Source organism: Vidua chalybeata, chromosome 2 (genome assembly GCF_026979565.1).
Source record: "Vidua chalybeata isolate OUT-0048 chromosome 2, bVidCha1 merged haplotype, whole genome shotgun sequence".
Classification (NCBI taxonomy): domain Eukaryota; kingdom Metazoa; phylum Chordata; class Aves; order Passeriformes; family Viduidae; genus Vidua; species Vidua chalybeata.
The window spans coordinates 67,291,972-67,309,496 of NC_071531.1; the positions used below are offsets into that span (position 1 = coordinate 67,291,972).

The following is a 17,525-nucleotide window of genomic DNA, read 5'->3' on the forward strand; positions in this document are numbered from 1 at the left end:
GGATGGGGAGTGAAAGCCATAGCCCTAGGCCGCTCTCACAGCTGAGGGGGGAATAGTGGAGGGTGCCTGCCTGCCTGGAGGCTGGAGGACCCTCTTCCTTCCTATTCCCCTTCTCTCCCTTTCCTCTTTCACTCTTCCCTTATGGCAGGGAGAACTTTTACCTTGGGGCCATAATTTCATTTACTATTGCTTCTTCTCCAGAGTTATTTATGGTCTCCCATTCATTTAATCAGCTCTGTCTCGCCTGCTTCGTTGCTTGGCTCCCAGCCCTGGGACTCAGCTGGTTTCCCTCCCCAGTGACAGCAGCACAGTTGGCTGCAGGGCTGCACCCTGGTTCACCCCATTGCACCTTGGAGCTGGCTGCAGATGGACATAAGCAATGGCCTTTGGTTGCACTCCCTCCTAAACAAAAAAGGGGAAAAATAAAAGCCCTCTTGTCCCACACGGCTGAAGTTGGCAGTGCTCAGTTTGTCCGCAGCACCTCCTGGACAATGGTTGGTAGATGAGGACTTGCTTCACTGTGGTCAGGCGTGTCTTTTAAGGACAAGAACATGGGCTGGCATGCTGGGTGCTGCCATATGAGAAGGAAAACCCAGCCAGTGAGAGGGGATGTGGTTTCTCCCAGCTGCAGTGGTTGTTAGACTCTGGTGCAAATTGCATGTTAGATGTGGGGCCTGGCTGCTGCTCGCTGCACAGCTGAAGGGGCAAGTGCTGCATATCCCCCTGGCATGGATCCTGTCCTCCAGCCTTCCCTGCTGGGGGGGATATTCATGGTCCCTCCACAACTCAGGGGCAGCTTGTTTGAATCCCCCATGATGAAGCTGGTTGTCTCAGCTTGGCATTGTGCCCTCTGTTTTGCTGTGCTGAGGCCAAATGCAACAGGATGTGTGTGGGGGAACTTGTCCCAAGCACAGAGGGGGGACAGGGGTGACCCTGACCACCCCTCACCAGCTCTGGCTGACCCATCATCGCTAAAGGATGGCTCTACATGCCCATACCAGTGGTGAGCAGGGCAGTTGAGATGGCCCGTGGCCAAAATCCACTGGCAAATAAACCAGTCTTGTTCTCAGTGGGGAAGTAGGAATGTAGGAGAATAGTTTGGCAGGAAGCTACTATGAAAAAGTAGTTTGTCACAGTTCTGCTATTTTTCCCCTCTCTCCTGCCAGTTTCACTCTGCTTTTCCAAAGGCACCTGGTTCTTGCTCCCCCAGCCACCCCAGGATCCCTTCTTTCCTCTGTTCTTGCCCCCTCTGTCCACAGTTTCACCCCTTGTCCCTCACTTCTGGGCCAAGGGGAAGCCAAGAAGAGCTGCAGCTCCCTACTGTGGGGCTGCAGCATCCACAGCTGAGAGATGTGGGCTGGGCCACCATCTGGGAGGCTGCCTGTGAGAGGTCCCCATGTCTGCCCAGCCCACAGTCATCCCAGGGGGTGTCTTGGCACAGTGTCATCATTTTCCATCTTCAAGATGGCTCTGCTATGCCAGGACCTTGAGTCTGCTCTTTTTCCAGGCTCTTGGGCCCCTTCTCCTCTTCAGGATGTGTGTGCATGCACATGTGCTCGTGTAAGTGTGTGTGTGCAGATCCCTGCCAGCATTGCTGGAGCCTATGCCTTGGCTCCAAAATCTTAATTTGGCTGTGATGAATCCAGACCACCAAGGCGCACATTAATTTTCCTGATGCTCATTTATATTTTGTTGATCGGAGAAACATGCGCAATGTGGGCAGGCAGACACTGGGTTTTCGCCACTTCTCCACCTCTTTCCATTTCTGTGGCTCTCACTATTTTATTCCTTGATCAAATAAAAAAAGCAAAGAGGAGAAAATATCCATCATCCTTCCCTGCCCCAGCAGTAACTTTCGTTGGAGGAGGAGCGTGAGGCGCTGCCAGCTTTTCACAAGTTAAGAGTTAACTTTCATCTGGCTTTAATATCCAGTAGAAACATGGCTCCCCTCCTCAGCTTGTCTTAAAGGATTAATCACATTTCTGAAGTTCACCCATATTCCTTCTTTTTATTATTTTTTTTAATTGAACAATGCCAAGAAATTCCAGAAGTATTAAGCATGTTCATTGCAAATCATTTTTATGACATTGCAAAACCTCCCCTTTTCTTTTCAACCTCCTCCCCTTCCCTCAGATCTGGGCCTGGGACCGCTGGCTCCCCCAGCAGCCGCCTGACAGCCCCTCCGCACTGCGCTCAGGGAGGCTTTCTCAATGCCTTGCCAAGAGAGCTGGTTTTTATTTAAACTCCATAAAGGATCTTGCTTTAATCAGAAAGTCTGCTTGAGAAATTTCATGTCACTTTTCCATGACTGTGTGTGGGAGAAGTTTGGAGCCAGAGTTGTCTTTCACTCTTGGAGCGCTGCTGCATTTCCCAGAGAGCAAACCCCACATCTTTCTGCTGGCTGGGGCTGCCAGGGGAAGCTGCCTGCCACCCACCCTCCTGCTGTCCCCTGGGCCCCAAACTGCCCAAGGTCACGGGTGCCATGTCCTGGGATGGGTTTCTGGGGGTGAGGGAGCTGTCGACAGCACGTGGCTGTGCTGTGGCTGCAGATGCCACACAGCCTTAGAGTGGGGTTTTGCAAAGGAAGTGTGGTCTCATCCAGAATTAGTGGCATGCCATTCAGAGATCTGTTAGCCCTGGGACCTGGGAAGAAGCACTAACCTGAGCCTTGATGTGAGAATGTGACCTGTCACCTGTGACAACAGCCAACTGTGGGATGTGCCATTTTCGGTAGTGGTCAACTGGGCTGGTGTACGGCATTGTAAAAATGCACATGAGGGACTTTCTTCCTGGCACAAAACCTCCTCCCTCACAGCACAGGCTGGCTGAGACAAACTTCAAGCTTGCAGTGCCTCAGCAAGATTTGCCATCACAGCCAGAGAGGATGGAAACCAGTTTTGCCTCTGGAAAGTTTGGTGGAGCCAGGTTGGCATGCTCCCTGCCCTGCCAGATCTGTGGGGTTTTGCTGCAGTCCTCTCTTCCTGCTTTAAAAAAACGGGGAAAAGAAAACAAAAAGTTAGATACCCCTTCCTCTTAGTTCCTATGCTTCCAGTCATGCTGCCCACATCAGCCCAGCCAGGGTGGAAACTCCCATCACAGCATGGACAGAGGGACATGGTGGGACAGGATTTTCACAGCTGCTTTCGGGAAGGAGCAGCTGTGCCACATAGAGGAGGAGCTGGTTTTCCTTGCAAGTCTCTGTTCTTTTAACTGGAGCTTGGGCACATGTGAAGCTTTGTGGTTAACCAGCTTTCAGCTGTGAGGTATTTGATGGGAGCAGGAGTGCCTGGAGCAGAGATGCTAATTTCTCGGGTGTGGGAGGAGCTCAGGGGGCATCACACACTTCCTCCCACCTGGCATCTCTGTACCTCCCTGAGTTACGACTACAAAGTCAACTTCTCAGTAGCAGAACAGCAGCCGTGTGTGAAATAGCAGGCGGCAGAAGGACCATTTTTGGCCGCCCTTCAGTGCTGCAGTAAGTTGGCTTATTTTTTACTCTCAGGCCAGGATTTTTCACACCCAGTTTCCCAGCCCTAGAGCAGGCAGTTTCTCCAGAAGCTGTGTTTTAAGTTACTCATTTTGTAGGAAAAAGGAGGGGAAAAAAAAAAAAAAAAAAGAGAAAGCAAGCCAGTTTCCGTAGCTGCTGGGGTCAGAGCAGTCCTCTGCCGGCACCACGAGGAAACAGCCCTGAGTCCGTGGGGAGAGGATGAGCTGACACTGAGCCAGCCTCTGAGATGCCTTGTCTTCTGCTCTCTTTGCAGATCTCAAAGATTTCAAGTTTGACGGCCCGCATGTGATCGAGGTGGATGAAGGGAACACAGCCGTGATTGCCTGCGACCTGCCCGAAAGTCATCCCAAGGCTCAGGTCCGCTACAGTGTGAAGCAGGAGTGGCTGGAGGCCTCACGAGGTGAGTGCATGGGGGTCTGTCCCAACAGGTTCCACCACAGGACCCTCGGTTTGCCTTTCCTTACCAGCAGTAGCTGTTTCTACCTGCTGCCTCCTTGTCCATTTGCCACCTATCTCAGCACAAGTTACTGTAGGATCCCTAGAACGGTCTCCCTGATGTCCATGCTGCCTGGGACATCATGGGTTTTCCTTTCCCCCTTGCCCACCTTTTCTTCAGGACACTGCATGTCTTCTAGGAGACTGGACAGGAGCATATCTTGTGACCATGTGCCACTTTCTCTTCTCTCTCTACAGACAATTATCTTATTATGCCATCTGGAAACCTTCAGATCGTTAATGCCAGCCAGGAGGATGAGGGGACTTATAAATGTGCTGCCTACAACCCTGTGACACAGGAGGTGAAAACTTCCGTTTCCAGTGAGAGGCTCCGTGTGAGACGTAAGCCATTCTCCCTTCACCACACGTGTCCAGCTCTGGTGGCACTGATCAGTGCTATCTGGTGCAGCTGGTTTCCTGTGTGAACCATTATCAGTTGCTGAGAAAACTCCTTTCCAGCAGCAGAAGACCCCAAGGTCTGCTCCTGGAGTATGTGTATGGAGCCCTGGGATTGCCATGCTTCCTTAGGATTTGTTCTTGGTGGTGGGCGGGAAAAGGCCCTTAGCCCTTTGGCAAGGTGGATTTGCTGTGTGCACAGAACCTTTACAGAATGTCCCTCTAGTCCTGCATTGCCATTAACCTGCCCCACCACAGGAAAATAGTGTGCCCTACCATTATCCCTACCTACCCACTGCACAGGGTGCTCTCCTACCATCCACCTTCCTTCCCACGCACCTCCTTCCTCCACCTCTCTCCCCAGGCTCCACAGCAGAGGCAGCCCGGATAATCTACCCTCCTGAGGCTCAGACCATCATTGTCACCAAGGGCCAGAGCCTCATTCTGGAGTGCGTGGCCAGCGGGATCCCCCCGCCACGGGTCACCTGGGCCAAGGATGGCTCCGGCGTCTCTGCCTACAACAAGACACGCTTCCTGCTCAGCAACCTCCTGATCGACCCCATGAGCGAGGAGGACTCGGGCACCTACAGCTGCACTGCTGACAATGGCGTTGGGGAGCCCGGGGCCGCGTTCATCTTCTACAACGTGCAGGTGTTTGGTGAGTGCTGCTGCAGCCATTGTTTCAGGAAGGGCTTGGACATCTCATCATCTTCTAGGGGAAGATGGAAGCATGGAAGCACTCCTACCCTCCCTGGACAAACCACAATGTAATGCAAACCCCTGCTTGTGGTTCCAGGAGACCAGACTAATTCTTTCTTGAGGGTAGTAGTTCCTCCTTCTTGGCTCCCATCATGGGCTGGAGATGATGGATCCTCCTTTCCTCTGCAGAAGCTCTTCTCTTGGCATTTGTGGCATTGCTTTTGTTCTAATACTTTCTAGTGGAAGCCTGGTTGCTTTTTAGACATAGTTGACATTGGTATAAGGAAGACATTGGAGTGTCTTGGTTTTGTTCTGCTTTGTAGGGAAGTTCTCTGTGGAGTAGAAAACGTTAGGGATACTACACCTCAGATATTTCTACCACACATACTTCCCCTTCTCACAATTTTTAGGGAGATTAAGCCAGTGTTTCACGAGCTGCATTTCATCAGGTGCTGATGTGTTGTTGTGGCACAAGCACAATCTTTGCAGAGTAGCATTTCAGCTCCGAAAAATGGGACTAGATGTCTGATGTCATGTGAGAGGGCAGATGGCTTTGGGCTGCCTCCCTTTGCAGTTTATGTGGATGCTGAAGGGGAGGGGCATTGAAGCAGACCCATGTGGGCCCCCACAAAGGGAGTGGGACTTTCGGGTAGGAAAGGATCCATCACTCTGCTCTCACCCCTGCCAGAGAGGAAAGTGCAAAGCCATGATTGTGCTGTGCTCCCAGCCAAGTGGCGCTCAGCAGTCTGTGTTTGTTCCTCACACAGAACCCCCGGAGGTCACCATGGAGCTGTCCCAGCAGATCATTCCCTGGGGCCAGAGCGCCAAGTTCACGTGCAAGGTGCGAGGGAACCCGCAGCCCTCGGTGATGTGGCTGCGCAACGCGGTGCCACTGTCGGGCAGCCACCGGCTGCGGCTGTCACGCCGGGCACTGCGGCTGCTCAGCGTGGGGCCCGAGGACGAGGGCATCTACCAGTGCATGGCCGAGAACGAGGTGGGCAGCGCCCAAGCCATGGTGCAGCTGAGGACAGCCCGCCCAGGTAAGCCCCTCTCTCCAAAGTCATGACCATTCAGTCACAGCCTAACACAAAGGACAAGGACAGGGGAAGCAAGGGTAGAAAGTCAGGGTGTTGCCCTTGCTTCCTATTTATCCTATGCTGCAAGTGCTGTTCTGCCTGAGGTCTCCATATTTCCCTCTGGGAACACATGACACCAGTTTTGCTTCTAAGGGCAGGGCCATGTGTGCATATTTGGGTGATTTCTACACAAGAGACACAAGACATCTGGCTGTAGTGCCTCACCCCATGGCTTAGCTCTGCCTCTGAGCTTGCACTGAGCAAGAGCTTAAAAACTGAATTCACCTGGGGTAGGAGAGGTACCACCTGATTCCTTGGACTCTGTTGAACTTATACAGGGTAAGAGGGACCTCAGAGAGGCAGGGAACCCTGTGGTTTATAGCAGGGGAAGGAGGGATTGTTGCCAGTGCCTATTGGAGTGGCACAGCAGGCAGCACCGCACAAGGGGCTCACAGCTCTGCCTTAACCACAGACTGGCATGGGTGTTTACCCTGCTGTGACACCTTGTATTCCAGGAGCTCCACTCAACCCTGGGCGAGATGCCCAGCTGGACTTGGCTCAACCTCCAACACCACCTTCCAGGGACAGCACCTTAAAGCTGCCCTTGGATAAAGCTGGACTGCCCAAGCCTGGGACAACCCCTCTAGCAGCATCTCCACAGTGTGCAGCCAACAAGGAGCTGGTGCCTCCAGCCGAAGCCCCCATCATCCTCAGTTCTCCACGGACATCCAAGACAGACAGCTACGACCTGGTGTGGAGACCCCGGCCTGATAGCAGAGCCCCCATCCTCTATTACGTGGTGAAGCATCGCAAGGTATCACTGTTTTGCCCTGCTCCTATCTTCCCTCTGCACTATTCCATGGGCGGGCTGGTGGCCTCACCACGCGTTTCACCCATCGCTCACTGGTGGCACTGGTTAGTGGGACCTCCTGAGCTGCAGCCTCAGCCTGTTGATGTATGATGGATATAGGCTGTGACAGGAGGTTTGCTGAGCTTTCCAGGAAGAGCCCAGTGGCAGTGCCTGTCTGCCTAAGTATGCAGAAGGCACATGCACACATTTCGCCAGTAGCTTCCACATCCAGTTCCCAGATGTGTGCTTGCACAGGTAGGAAGCCCTGAGGGCAGGTTGCACAAGACTTGCTCTAGAATACTTTTGGCACAAGCCACGGGGACACCTCTGCCTTGAACGGGCTGCAGGACACAGAGCAGCATCCTCTCTGCTGCATGTGCCTGCCCTGCTCAGCAACAGCGAAGTGCCCATGTTCAGTGAGAGTGAGGAGCCAGCAGAGAGCTGTCATAGCCGTGCTAAATCCTCTGGGAAGGTCCTTATCCCCCAGTTTTATTTTGGAAGCTGGAAGGCAGTGCACTGTGGAGTACATCGATTGCAGGTGGCACAGTGTGAGCACATGGTACATGGCCAAGTCCTGCTGGAGCTGAAGGGCTCCTCCCTCTGGGGTGCTTCACGGCACCATGGGCACAGTGCAGGCACAGCTGTAGCCCAGCAGTTTCTTTAAATGGTGAAGCACTGTTGAGGGAAAGGTTCTGCATTTGAGGTGAAGTATCTCTTTCCATTTTGCTGGGGATAAGTGGAAAAAAGGGGCTTGAATTTGTTTTTCTGCTGCTTTTCTTTCCTTTGGGTAGGCAAGGAGTTGCAGTAGAGAGGCAGGTTTTGCCTCAAACCCCAGAGGGTTTGAGTATATTCCAAAAAACATGCCAGATCGCATGTTTGGGATTCCCACCCACTGCAAGGCACCATTTTCACGTACATATGAATATATGTATCTATTTTCCTGGAATTGTTTGCTTTTGTGAAAATATAGTATAATAGAAGACTGTTACAATCCTTGATTTCTTTCTAAAAAAAAATTTAAGATGAGGATTTCAGCTAACCATCTCTTTTAAGAGCCCTTTAAAACAAAGGCAGAAGATGCCAGCACAGGAACACAATAGGGCAAGCTTAAAAAAAAAAAACCAAAGATGCCAAAAGCAGACTATTGGCTCTGGTTGTCTGCCAAGAAGAGATTTATTCCCCAGTGGTGTATCATGTAACTACCAATTCTGCTTGCAATCTTAACTTGCAGCCTTGGAGTTTGTCCATATTTGATTTGTTTTTCAGTGCTTCTCCTGGAAGGGGCCATGGGCCAGTGACAGTCACCATGGGTCACTGCAGTTTGCAGTAATATGTTTTCAGTGTAGTCCAAATTCTCAGCTGGAAACTCTTTCTTGGGATGCTTAAGGATTGTGTGGAAAGGAATTAGTCCCAATAACCCTTAAACTTGTTTAGAAAGGGTCTCTTTCTATCCAAGATCCTTAAGATCAAGTTATATAATGATCTGGTTTTGACATTTCTGACTGGAAAACCATGTGTGTGGAGAGGGAAGGAATCAATTCAGCCACAAAAGAAAAGGTTCTTTGTGTAGAAGATGGCTGTATAGAAAGTTAGATCTACTGACAGGGGACTTACATTTTTACTGGGCAAGGTTCTACTTATTCTCTAGAAAATATCTGTGAATGTCTCTTTTTACCCTGTTCCTACACTGCCCCAAACTCTCAGCAGCCTGCAAGCATTCAGATGCCATGCAGCCCTTATTTTTGTTTCTTAAGAATTTCTCTTTCCCTTTCCTGGATATTAGCAGCCTTTAGGGCTCCCCTCCCTGGCCTCAGAACTTTGCAGACTCAGGAATAAAAATAAAACGAGGCAGGCATTAATCAGTCAGTGTCAAATGCTTGGAGAAGATGAATGATACAGTAGAGTCTTGGCATTTCTGTTCTGTTGCATTGCCTGCATTACTAATTCTCCTTTTGGCACCGGGTCACTTCAGTGTCCTGCCTATTTGCCTGCAAAAATATTATCTTTGCAGCTGGGGAGAAGGAGGAAGGTTCCACCTTCCCTCCCCCTCTGCATGGGGCATCAGGGTATCACAAAAAAAAAAAAAAACACCTGTGTTTCCAAGTTTCTTTGAGGGCTATGGCCATACACAGTCTCTTCCCTGCAGAAACCTTTGCTCCAGCATTACAATTCTTTATTTCAGCCCCAAAGTGCCAGGGGTGAGGCTGGATAAAACTCAGTAAAACAAAGTTGTGTCTGGGTACCTCATCCCATGGAAATGACCAGTATCTAAATGAGCAGCTCAGCAGCTGGGCTGCAGGAGAGATTTGGCTCCTAAAACAGCTCAGTCGTGTGGCTAATGCTGCGTTTTGGGGGCCACGCCTGCTCTGAAGATTTACACACATTGAGGGGTGGTAGTATCAAAGGGAATTAGAGGACAGAACAGGACTGACTGAACCCTGGGGTCAAGAAAACACTCTGGGGCTTGGGTGAGTTGTCCTGCTTATACCTGAATTCCTTTGCAAAATCAGGCTGGAAACATCTCCTTCCTTTGCAGAGAGGGAAGGGAAGGTAGATGTGGTTGGTACTCAACTTACTAATAAAGTTTCTGAGCTCGGTGCATGCAAGAAGCCCAGCCTGCCCCAAGCTCTGCAACAGCTGCATTGGTCTCTCAGCAGGTCACCAACACCTCAGACAGCTGGGCTGTGAGGGATGTCCCAGCCTCGCAGCACCGCCTGACCCTCACCAGGCTGGACCCTGGGAGCCTCTACGAGGTGGAGATGGCTGCTCACAACTGTGCTGGCGAGGGACAGACGGCCATGGTGACCTTCCGCACTGGTAAAGGGCAGACCTTTCCCTGGGTTCCTCTTTGCTCTGAGTCAGGGGAGGGCCCCTCTGAAACATCCTGTCCCAGCTTTGAGGCACAAAGTACCAGCCTTTGGACAATGGGAGTGTTTCTGCTCTGGAAACCCATCTGCCCTCAGCTTAGAGCAACTGTCAGAAGGGAAACTGGAGGGTAGGATGGGGAAAATTCCAACCCATCCTCTGTGTGGGTTGGAATAAGTCCCTTATTCCCTTGGTGTCTCAGTTGAACACTGCAGAACTGTAGAAAATGGGTCTAGCATAAATGTCAAGAGGTTGTTTAATCCATCCTCTGCCTGGAGACAGAAATCTAGCAACATTCAAAGAAAACCAATTAAAAGTTGTAGAAAATTAAATATGAGAGGGATCTAGTAACAAATCTGCCCCTTTAGTTTTCGTTCCTGCCAGCAGGCTGAGTGCTTCGAGCCCCTAGGGCTGTCAGAGTCCAGGAGGTACTTACCTCCTCTGCATCCTGTCTGGGAATATTTGCTGTCCTCATCACAGCAAAAGTTAATTCTGAGTGCCTCTCTCTGTTACTGATGCCACCTCTTCCTTCTGCACAGGGCGGCGCCCAAAACCAGAGATTGTTGCCAGCAAAGAGCAGCAGATCCAGAGGGATGACCCAGGCACGAGCACTCAGAGCAGTAACCAGGCCGACAACAGCCGTCTGTCCCGTAAGGCCCTCCCTCAACTGGCTCTGGGGAGGGTGAGGCGTGCTGGGTCTCTTGTGGGTGGCAGTGGCCAGGCCATGCTGGGGTTGAAGTCTCTGCTGGGTAAAACAAGAATGCAGTGCTGGATGTGTGGTTTCTAGCTTCTGACAAGGAGAGGTCCTTCTTGGACACCCCTGCTACTGCTCTTGGCAGACAGTCACTCCTGGAAAGCAGGCAAATCCCACTGCCTGGCCCCACCTTTAATGCAAGGACATCTCAGCAACTCTCTGCCTCTTGCTGAATTCCACATGGAGAGTTCAGAAAGCTCTGTCTTGGAATCTGTGAATGTGTGGGGCATAGGAACAACAAACTGCACTGCACCAGTGGGTGCTGATGGAGTGTCAGGGAGGAATGGGGACCAAGTACCTGCATGTCCTGGCATCCTCCTTCCTCAGCCAGGCCCTGGCTAGGGGCAGTTAGTTTTCATTCTGCGGGTGCAGAGTGCTCCATTTGGGTATCTTGCTGCACTAGAGAAACGTCAGATCCTTACTGGTCAATCTAATTTGTTGTTTCCCACCTTGTCTCTATCATTACTATTGCCTTTATAATTTCTGTGAAATTCTCTCCTTCAATCCTAATCCTGTAAGGTCCCATCCTTCAGTCTCTCCAATACTCATTCATTTATTGTCTTTATTTTCATATCCATAGCTCTGTTCATCTCTTTTCCTCCCATCTTTTGATGGTTTTCCTGTCAAATCATATTTCCACAGTTGAGAATTTTTCTTTATTTCCTTCTCAGCTGTTTCTTCTCAATCTCTCCTGTTTCCATCTCCTACACTTGGTTTTCCCTAGCATCAGTCTCCTCCTGCCTCCACATTACCCAGGCTTTTTGCTCCATCTCCACTCCTACATCCACCCCTCTCACTGCTTTCCCTCCCGTGATGGGTGATCCAACCTCAAACCTTGTGTCATCCTACTTGAGCTGGGAGTGGAAAAGGAGCAAGATGCAAGTAGGAGTAAAAGGTGCTTGTGGGCACAAACGGAAAGGCATGAGGATTTGGGGGTGCCAGCTCTAATGAAGAGCATTCAGGAGTTGCAGAGCATGTGGCTGGGTGCAATGCAGGCAGTCCTTCATCCACATACCGTGGAGCCACAGGATCCTCCAGACAGGGTGAGAGGAATATGTTTCATGTCCTGATGTCCTTCTGGGTCCCTTGCAGCTCCAGAGGCACCAGATCGTCCAACCATCTCCATGGCCTCAGAGACGTCTGTGTACGTGACCTGGATCCCCCGTGGGAATGGTGGGTTCCCCATCCAGTCTTTCCGCGTGGAGTATAAGAAATTGAAGAAGTTGGGAGACTGGGTCCTGGCCACCAGTGACATTCCTCCCTCTCGCCTCTCTGTGGAAATCCCAGGCCTGGAGAAAGGTAGGCAGGTGCTCTCCTCCCTGATTCCTGGAGGCCTGCAGGAAAGCTGCAGGGTCCCTGTAGGATGGTTAACCATCTGTCACATCCTGCTCAGCCCTGGCATGCATGAACAAAACAAAGCTTTCCTGACTTCTGCCCTAGGTGCATGGGGAAAAAGCTGCAGATGCTTCTCCAATTTCTCCAGCTGCAGAGACCAGCATAGGTTTGACCTCCCTCAGGGAGGCTTAGGCATGCTTTTCTGAATTACAGGATACAGTTACTAACGGCATTTGGTTTTGCCTTTTACAAGACAGGACAGAACTTTCCTTAGTCACAGGCAAGACAGATAGCCACACAAATCCCATTGCACTTCTCATGAGAAAAAATTTAATCATTGAGCTGGACAGCTTAAAAGGGGAACATAACTACCCCAAACTAAAGACCAGTAAAATGAAGTTTGGGTAAAAATTACGTAGCTTTGAACTGATGTTTATGTACTTAATTCTCATGGAGTAGAGGAAGAAGAACACATTTCCATACCTGCTTTCAAGTCAGGATATGCTTTCACGCATTTCTTAACCCCCTGTACATCTTCCAAATTTGCTATCTGAGCTTTGAACCATCCAGACAGGAATTGGGGAAGGTAAATAAAAGCGGGCTCCATCTAGGACATGGCTGTAATGTGGCCATTCAGTGTTTGTACTTCCACAACAAACTTGTTGTAGGCTCTCTGCCTTCTGGAGACATAGCCTTTCTTCACAGTCAGGGCCATGCTGACAGTAGAAATCTTGGAAAACTCCAATTTCTGCAACCATTTCATTTCCCATTTTCCCCATAGGCATGTCCTATAAATTCCGCGTGCGGGCACTGAACATCCTGGGAGAGAGCGAGCCCAGCGCGGCGTCTCGGCCGTACGTGGTGTCTGGGTACAACAACCGCGTCTACGAGCGCCCCGTGGCTGGGCCCTACATCACTTTCACAGATGCCATCAACGAGACCACCATCATGCTCAAGTGGATGGTAAGGCTTGTGGGGTGGAGAGTGCTGCAGAGGCAAGAACCAGGTGTGAGGGTGCTCCTTGCCCAGCTTACACCTCCTCCAGGTTATCACGCTGGAGCCCATCACCAGCACCATCGGGGACTATTGGATCTGGGATCCAATAGCTGCCTCCAGCAAAGGAGGACTGGGCTTGGGACACATAGAGGGGCGGAAAGTCAGAGAGCCTAGGAAACCCTTTCCATCTGAATCCACATTGTATACAGGAAGATTTCAGTGGATAACTATGGGGTCTCAACCATTTTGTTCAATAAGCACAGTTGAACAATGTATGGGGTGGCTGCTTGCTCCATTAGCACCTCCCTCTCCTAGTATTTTCTAGCAGATAATGTCCTTCACTCTCATTTGCTGGGTAAAAATCCTAAATGCTGGTAATCATTTACATCAGTCCACTCCAAAGGATTTTTAGGAGTGGGTAGGATCTTTTGGATCACAAGCCTAGATCCAAGTGTTTTCAACAGCTTAGAGCTTATTCAGAGGAATGCACTGCTCTCCTCTCCTAGCTGCTTCTAACCAGAAATTGCCACAAGGCAGGATGGGCACTGCTGTTTATTTAAACTCAAACAGTAACTGATAAAATACTGGGTGAAAGACAGCAAGAACACACGGAGCTGGGACAGTACTGCCCTGGGTGAGGGGGAGGAAGAGAGCTGTCTTCAGAAACACAAAGCTCCTGCAGTGACCAGTTCATGGCCAGGAAGCCATAAGCCTATCAAAGGCAAGATGATGGTGTGCTTGCTCATGCCCAGCTGAGTCAATTGTTCAGGAATTTTTTTCTCTTGAATCACTGGCTGTAGCTGCTGAGAGGGAGCAGAGCACTGGATGCCTGGAGTGACAGGCCCAGATTCACAGCTTGTCTGTTACCTGAGAGAAGCAAAGCTTGGGAGTAGAAAGTAGCGCTGAGCTTTTGTAGGGAAGCCTTCATTGTGCAAATCAATTGCAACACAAGGAAGGCCCCTCTGCTAGGTTATCTTCCTGTCTCATCCCACTTATCCTAGCTGCTCCTCACCTAGTACAACACAATCATGGACATCTCTGCTAATTTCTGCTCTCCCTCCCATTCTCTGCAGTACATCCCAGCCAGCAACAACAACACCCCCATCCATGGATTTTACATCTACTACCGCCCCACTGACAGTGACAATGACAGTGACTACAAGAAGGACGTGGTAGAAGGTAGGAGAAATAGAGAGACTGGTCCCACCACTGGTCTCTGCTGGAAGACAGCACAGCCAAAAGGAGCCCTGTGCACAAAAGGCAGCGGCTGTCCAGGCTGCTTTACCAGGCACTGCTGCAGAGCTGGGCCAGCTGCCTGTTCCCTGAGGAAGTTAAGAGCTCCATGTGTTTGTTTCCTCCTCAGGAGATCGGTACTGGCACTCCATCAGCCACCTGCAGCCAGAGACCTCGTATGACATTAAGATGCAGTGCTTCAACGAGGGCGGTGAAAGCGAGTTCAGCAACGTGATGATCTGTGAAACCAAAGGTAAGGGATTCCCAGGGCAGCTCTGGGAGCACGGCTGCTGCCTTCCCTGCCTGCAGCTGTCAGAACAGGGCAGGAATCATCCCTGCCTGACAGTGCTAACTTTCCCTTGCTGTGCTGAACTCCACGTTGCATTAGAAGCAGGCCCCATTTTGTCTTCAAAGCAGCTGCACTGTCTTGATAGGAACAGCATTAAGTCCAAGTGTGCACTTTGGAGAAGCTATTTTGGATTTGCTTTTGCTTGAGCAGTCCACAAGCAGATCTGGCTAAGCTGTGAGCCAAGCACAGAGGTCCTGTCTGTACTGCCATATGCATCAGCCTAGGAATCCTGTCATCCAGGAGTGCTTCTTTAAAGCCACCATAGAAGTCTGGCCACTCCACAGCAGTGGACTGCTGTGCCATCTGCCATGTCTCTGTCTAACATTCTCTCTCTCTTCCCTCCACAGCTCGGAAGTCTCTTGGGTTGCCAGGTCGTCTTCCACCCTCCACAGTGCCCCCTCAGCAGCGTCCCCCACTCAGTGGTGGGCACAGTGGCCTGGGGACTGGAGCCATGGTGGCCCGTTCCAGCGACTTGCCGTACTTGATTGTAGGCATTGTGCTGGGATCCATTGTACTCCTCATCGTGGCTTTCATCCCCTTTTGCCTTTGGAGAGCTTGGTCCAAGCAGAGTAAGGGTTGTTTCTTGGGGGCTGATTTACAGGGTATGGTTTGCCTGTGGATTAAATCTGACCCTGGGTGTAATTGCAGTGAACACCCAAAATGTGAGGGAATTCTGGGAAGCGGAGAAGGGGTGGGCAGAGGGCAAGTCTCAAATATCCTGTGGAACCCCATAAAGACAAAGGCCACTGTTTTGTCCCTTGTCCTGTTTGCCTTGTTGAAAAGGAACCTCTGGCACTAGAGGCAAAGGGCCCCTTTTCACCATTTATCTCCAAGAGTGCTTTGGGTGCCAAAATAGCTGCCTGATAGGACAGCCTAACCCTATGCATGCTAAGCTTCAACAAGCTTGACTTTACCTCTCATTTTTTTCCTCAGACTTTTTTTTCCTTCCCTCTGCAGAGCAAACCATTGACATGAGCTTCCCAGGAGCTGGGCTGCTGGTGTCATCCTGCCAGTACACCATGGTGCCTCTGAGAGGCATCTCTGCTCCTCGTGCCAATGGACATCCCTTTGTTAATGGGCAGCCCTATGCCAGCAGGGCACATCTGAATGGCATCTGCACCTCTGCAGGAGTGGGGTACACAAGCACCAAGCCCCAAGATTACAGCCCCAATGAAATGCCACAGGTGAGTGGCATCAAGAGGGATCGAGAGCTGGTTTGTCATGAGCTGGATGCCACACTTGCAATGAGGGGGCTTCTCCAGGCGTGGCTGGCACACTTTGCAGCATGTAGAATTGGCAAGGCTGGCTTCCCAAAAGAGATTTCCCCTTCGTAGTGAAGTCTGAGACATGGGGGGAACAGGAAGGTCTCCAAAACACTAGTGAAGGGGTGGTTTCTTGGGCCAGTGCCTCTTAAGTATGGAGGAGGCAGTGAGAAAAGGTGACACTTAACGGGAACAGTTCCTATGTCCCCTGAGCAAAGCTCACAGGGACTGACAGTGCTGAGGACTCTGTAAAGGGGTAACAGGCAGTGCCAGAGCTGAGACTATAAATTGCTTATCCCCCACTCATTCAGCATAAAGTGTAAAGTGAGTTTTTCAGTGCTCAGTTTCACTGCCCTCAGTAGCAAAACAGTTTCAGCTTTTTCTGCCTTCTGCTGTAAGAGCTTCAGTAGTCTGCCCCAGGGCTCTGACTCACAGATCAGCACCTGCTTCTTAATGCTGCTGTGTGCCATTGCTCTGCTAAGAATCCTTCTATCTCCTTCTAGTCACACGAGGAGACCAATGCCTTGCTGCAGGCAAGAGTGCTGCAGAATGGGAATGCCCAGCAAGACTACCAGCCCTCCAGGTTAGTCCTGGCCTGTGGAGAGGGAGGGCGGAACAATCCACTGGGACACACAAGACTACATGCTCACAAAAGCCTGCCCTCAGTACACTCCTGTCTGTCCCAACTCTTGAGAAACAGATCCATGCTCCAGCACTAGGACACCTTGGTCTAAATTCTCTTTGCATAACTCATTCCTCTAAGCATTTCAGGAAGGAATAATTTAATTATAGAGGTGGCCAGGACCTACTCCCCTCTGTCCCCTTTTCCTCCTCCTGTTTCTAAGTGGGAGACTGAAAAGCAGGATGAGAGAAGTAAACATCTGTGATTGATGCTGATAAAAGGCTGCCCCAGAAACTGCCCAGTGTCCAGCTGTGAGTGCTTTGTGTCTCACTGTTCAGACATCCTTCATTACCATGCTCCCTGTGAAGGACTATTCCTCCCAGCTCCAATGGCACTCACCAGCTGTTGGATCATGGATACCAGGTCTCACATCACCTCATTCCCATCCCGCAACTACATCCCAATTTCTGCTCTTCCCCTCATTTAGGAATGTTCTGTGTCACAGCATTGATGAAGTGGCTGACACATGACATGAGTTATATCTTTCAAGGAGGAGAGATCTGTAAACAGCACTAAACCTCTCTGCCTGCTTCCCCAGATTGCCCAGCTCCAGAACAGAAGACAGCTCTTTCCTGTACAGTCTCCCAGATGACTCCACTCACCAGCTTCTTCAGCCACAAGATGACTGTCCTCACCTTCAAGAGCACTTTGTTGGCCTCCATCATCCTGTGATGGGAAGCAAAGTGGGAGGCCCTAGCCTGGATGCTCGACGGGATACCCTCTTCCACCAAGGTCAGTGGACCACTCCATGTCTCCTTCATCTCATCAGTTTAGGCTACTCTTGAAGGGAAATCTCACTGCAGAGCCTTTCTCATGGCTTATATTCCAAGTGATGTGAATCCATCCCCCTAGGACCTAATCCATTGATCCACCCCTATAGTGCAGATCAAACTTGTTTTTTGTGATCGTGGCATCAAATTTCCACACAGACTTTCAGAATGCTGATCTTCCTCTTTGATCAGAATACCCCTCCTCATAAAGTGAACTGTTGACTTGAAACCTCCCACTGCATCTCTCTTTCCAGT

The 17,525-nt window shown here is 50.6% G+C and overlaps 1 protein-coding gene across 4 annotated transcripts in view; it reads left to right on the plus strand.

Moving 5' to 3' along the window:
• BOC (BOC cell adhesion associated, oncogene regulated) overlaps positions 1-17,525 on the plus strand; it is a 54,325-nt gene that overhangs the window by 36,068 nt on the left and 732 nt on the right. For 3 of the 4 annotated variants that reach the window (XM_053935763.1, XM_053935767.1, XM_053935765.1), the window contains exons 4-18: positions 3,762-3,908; positions 4,202-4,345; positions 4,764-5,057; positions 5,866-6,138; positions 6,690-6,988; positions 9,679-9,841; positions 10,429-10,539; positions 11,736-11,942; positions 12,760-12,941; positions 14,048-14,153; positions 14,338-14,460; positions 14,904-15,125; positions 15,514-15,740; positions 16,322-16,401; positions 17,039-17,232. In XM_053935763.1, the coding sequence (XP_053791738.1) occupies positions 3,762-3,908; positions 4,202-4,345; positions 4,764-5,057; positions 5,866-6,138; positions 6,690-6,988; positions 9,679-9,841; positions 10,429-10,539; positions 11,736-11,942; positions 12,760-12,941; positions 14,048-14,153; positions 14,338-14,460; positions 14,904-15,125; positions 15,514-15,740; positions 16,322-16,401; positions 17,039-17,232 (2,772 nt within the window). The remainder of the gene's footprint in view (positions 1-3,761; positions 3,909-4,201; positions 4,346-4,763; positions 5,058-5,865; positions 6,139-6,689; positions 6,989-9,678; positions 9,842-10,428; positions 10,540-11,735; positions 11,943-12,759; positions 12,942-14,047; positions 14,154-14,337; positions 14,461-14,903; positions 15,126-15,513; positions 15,741-16,321; positions 16,402-17,038; positions 17,233-17,525) is intronic. The other variant, XM_053935764.1, reaches the window with a different exon arrangement.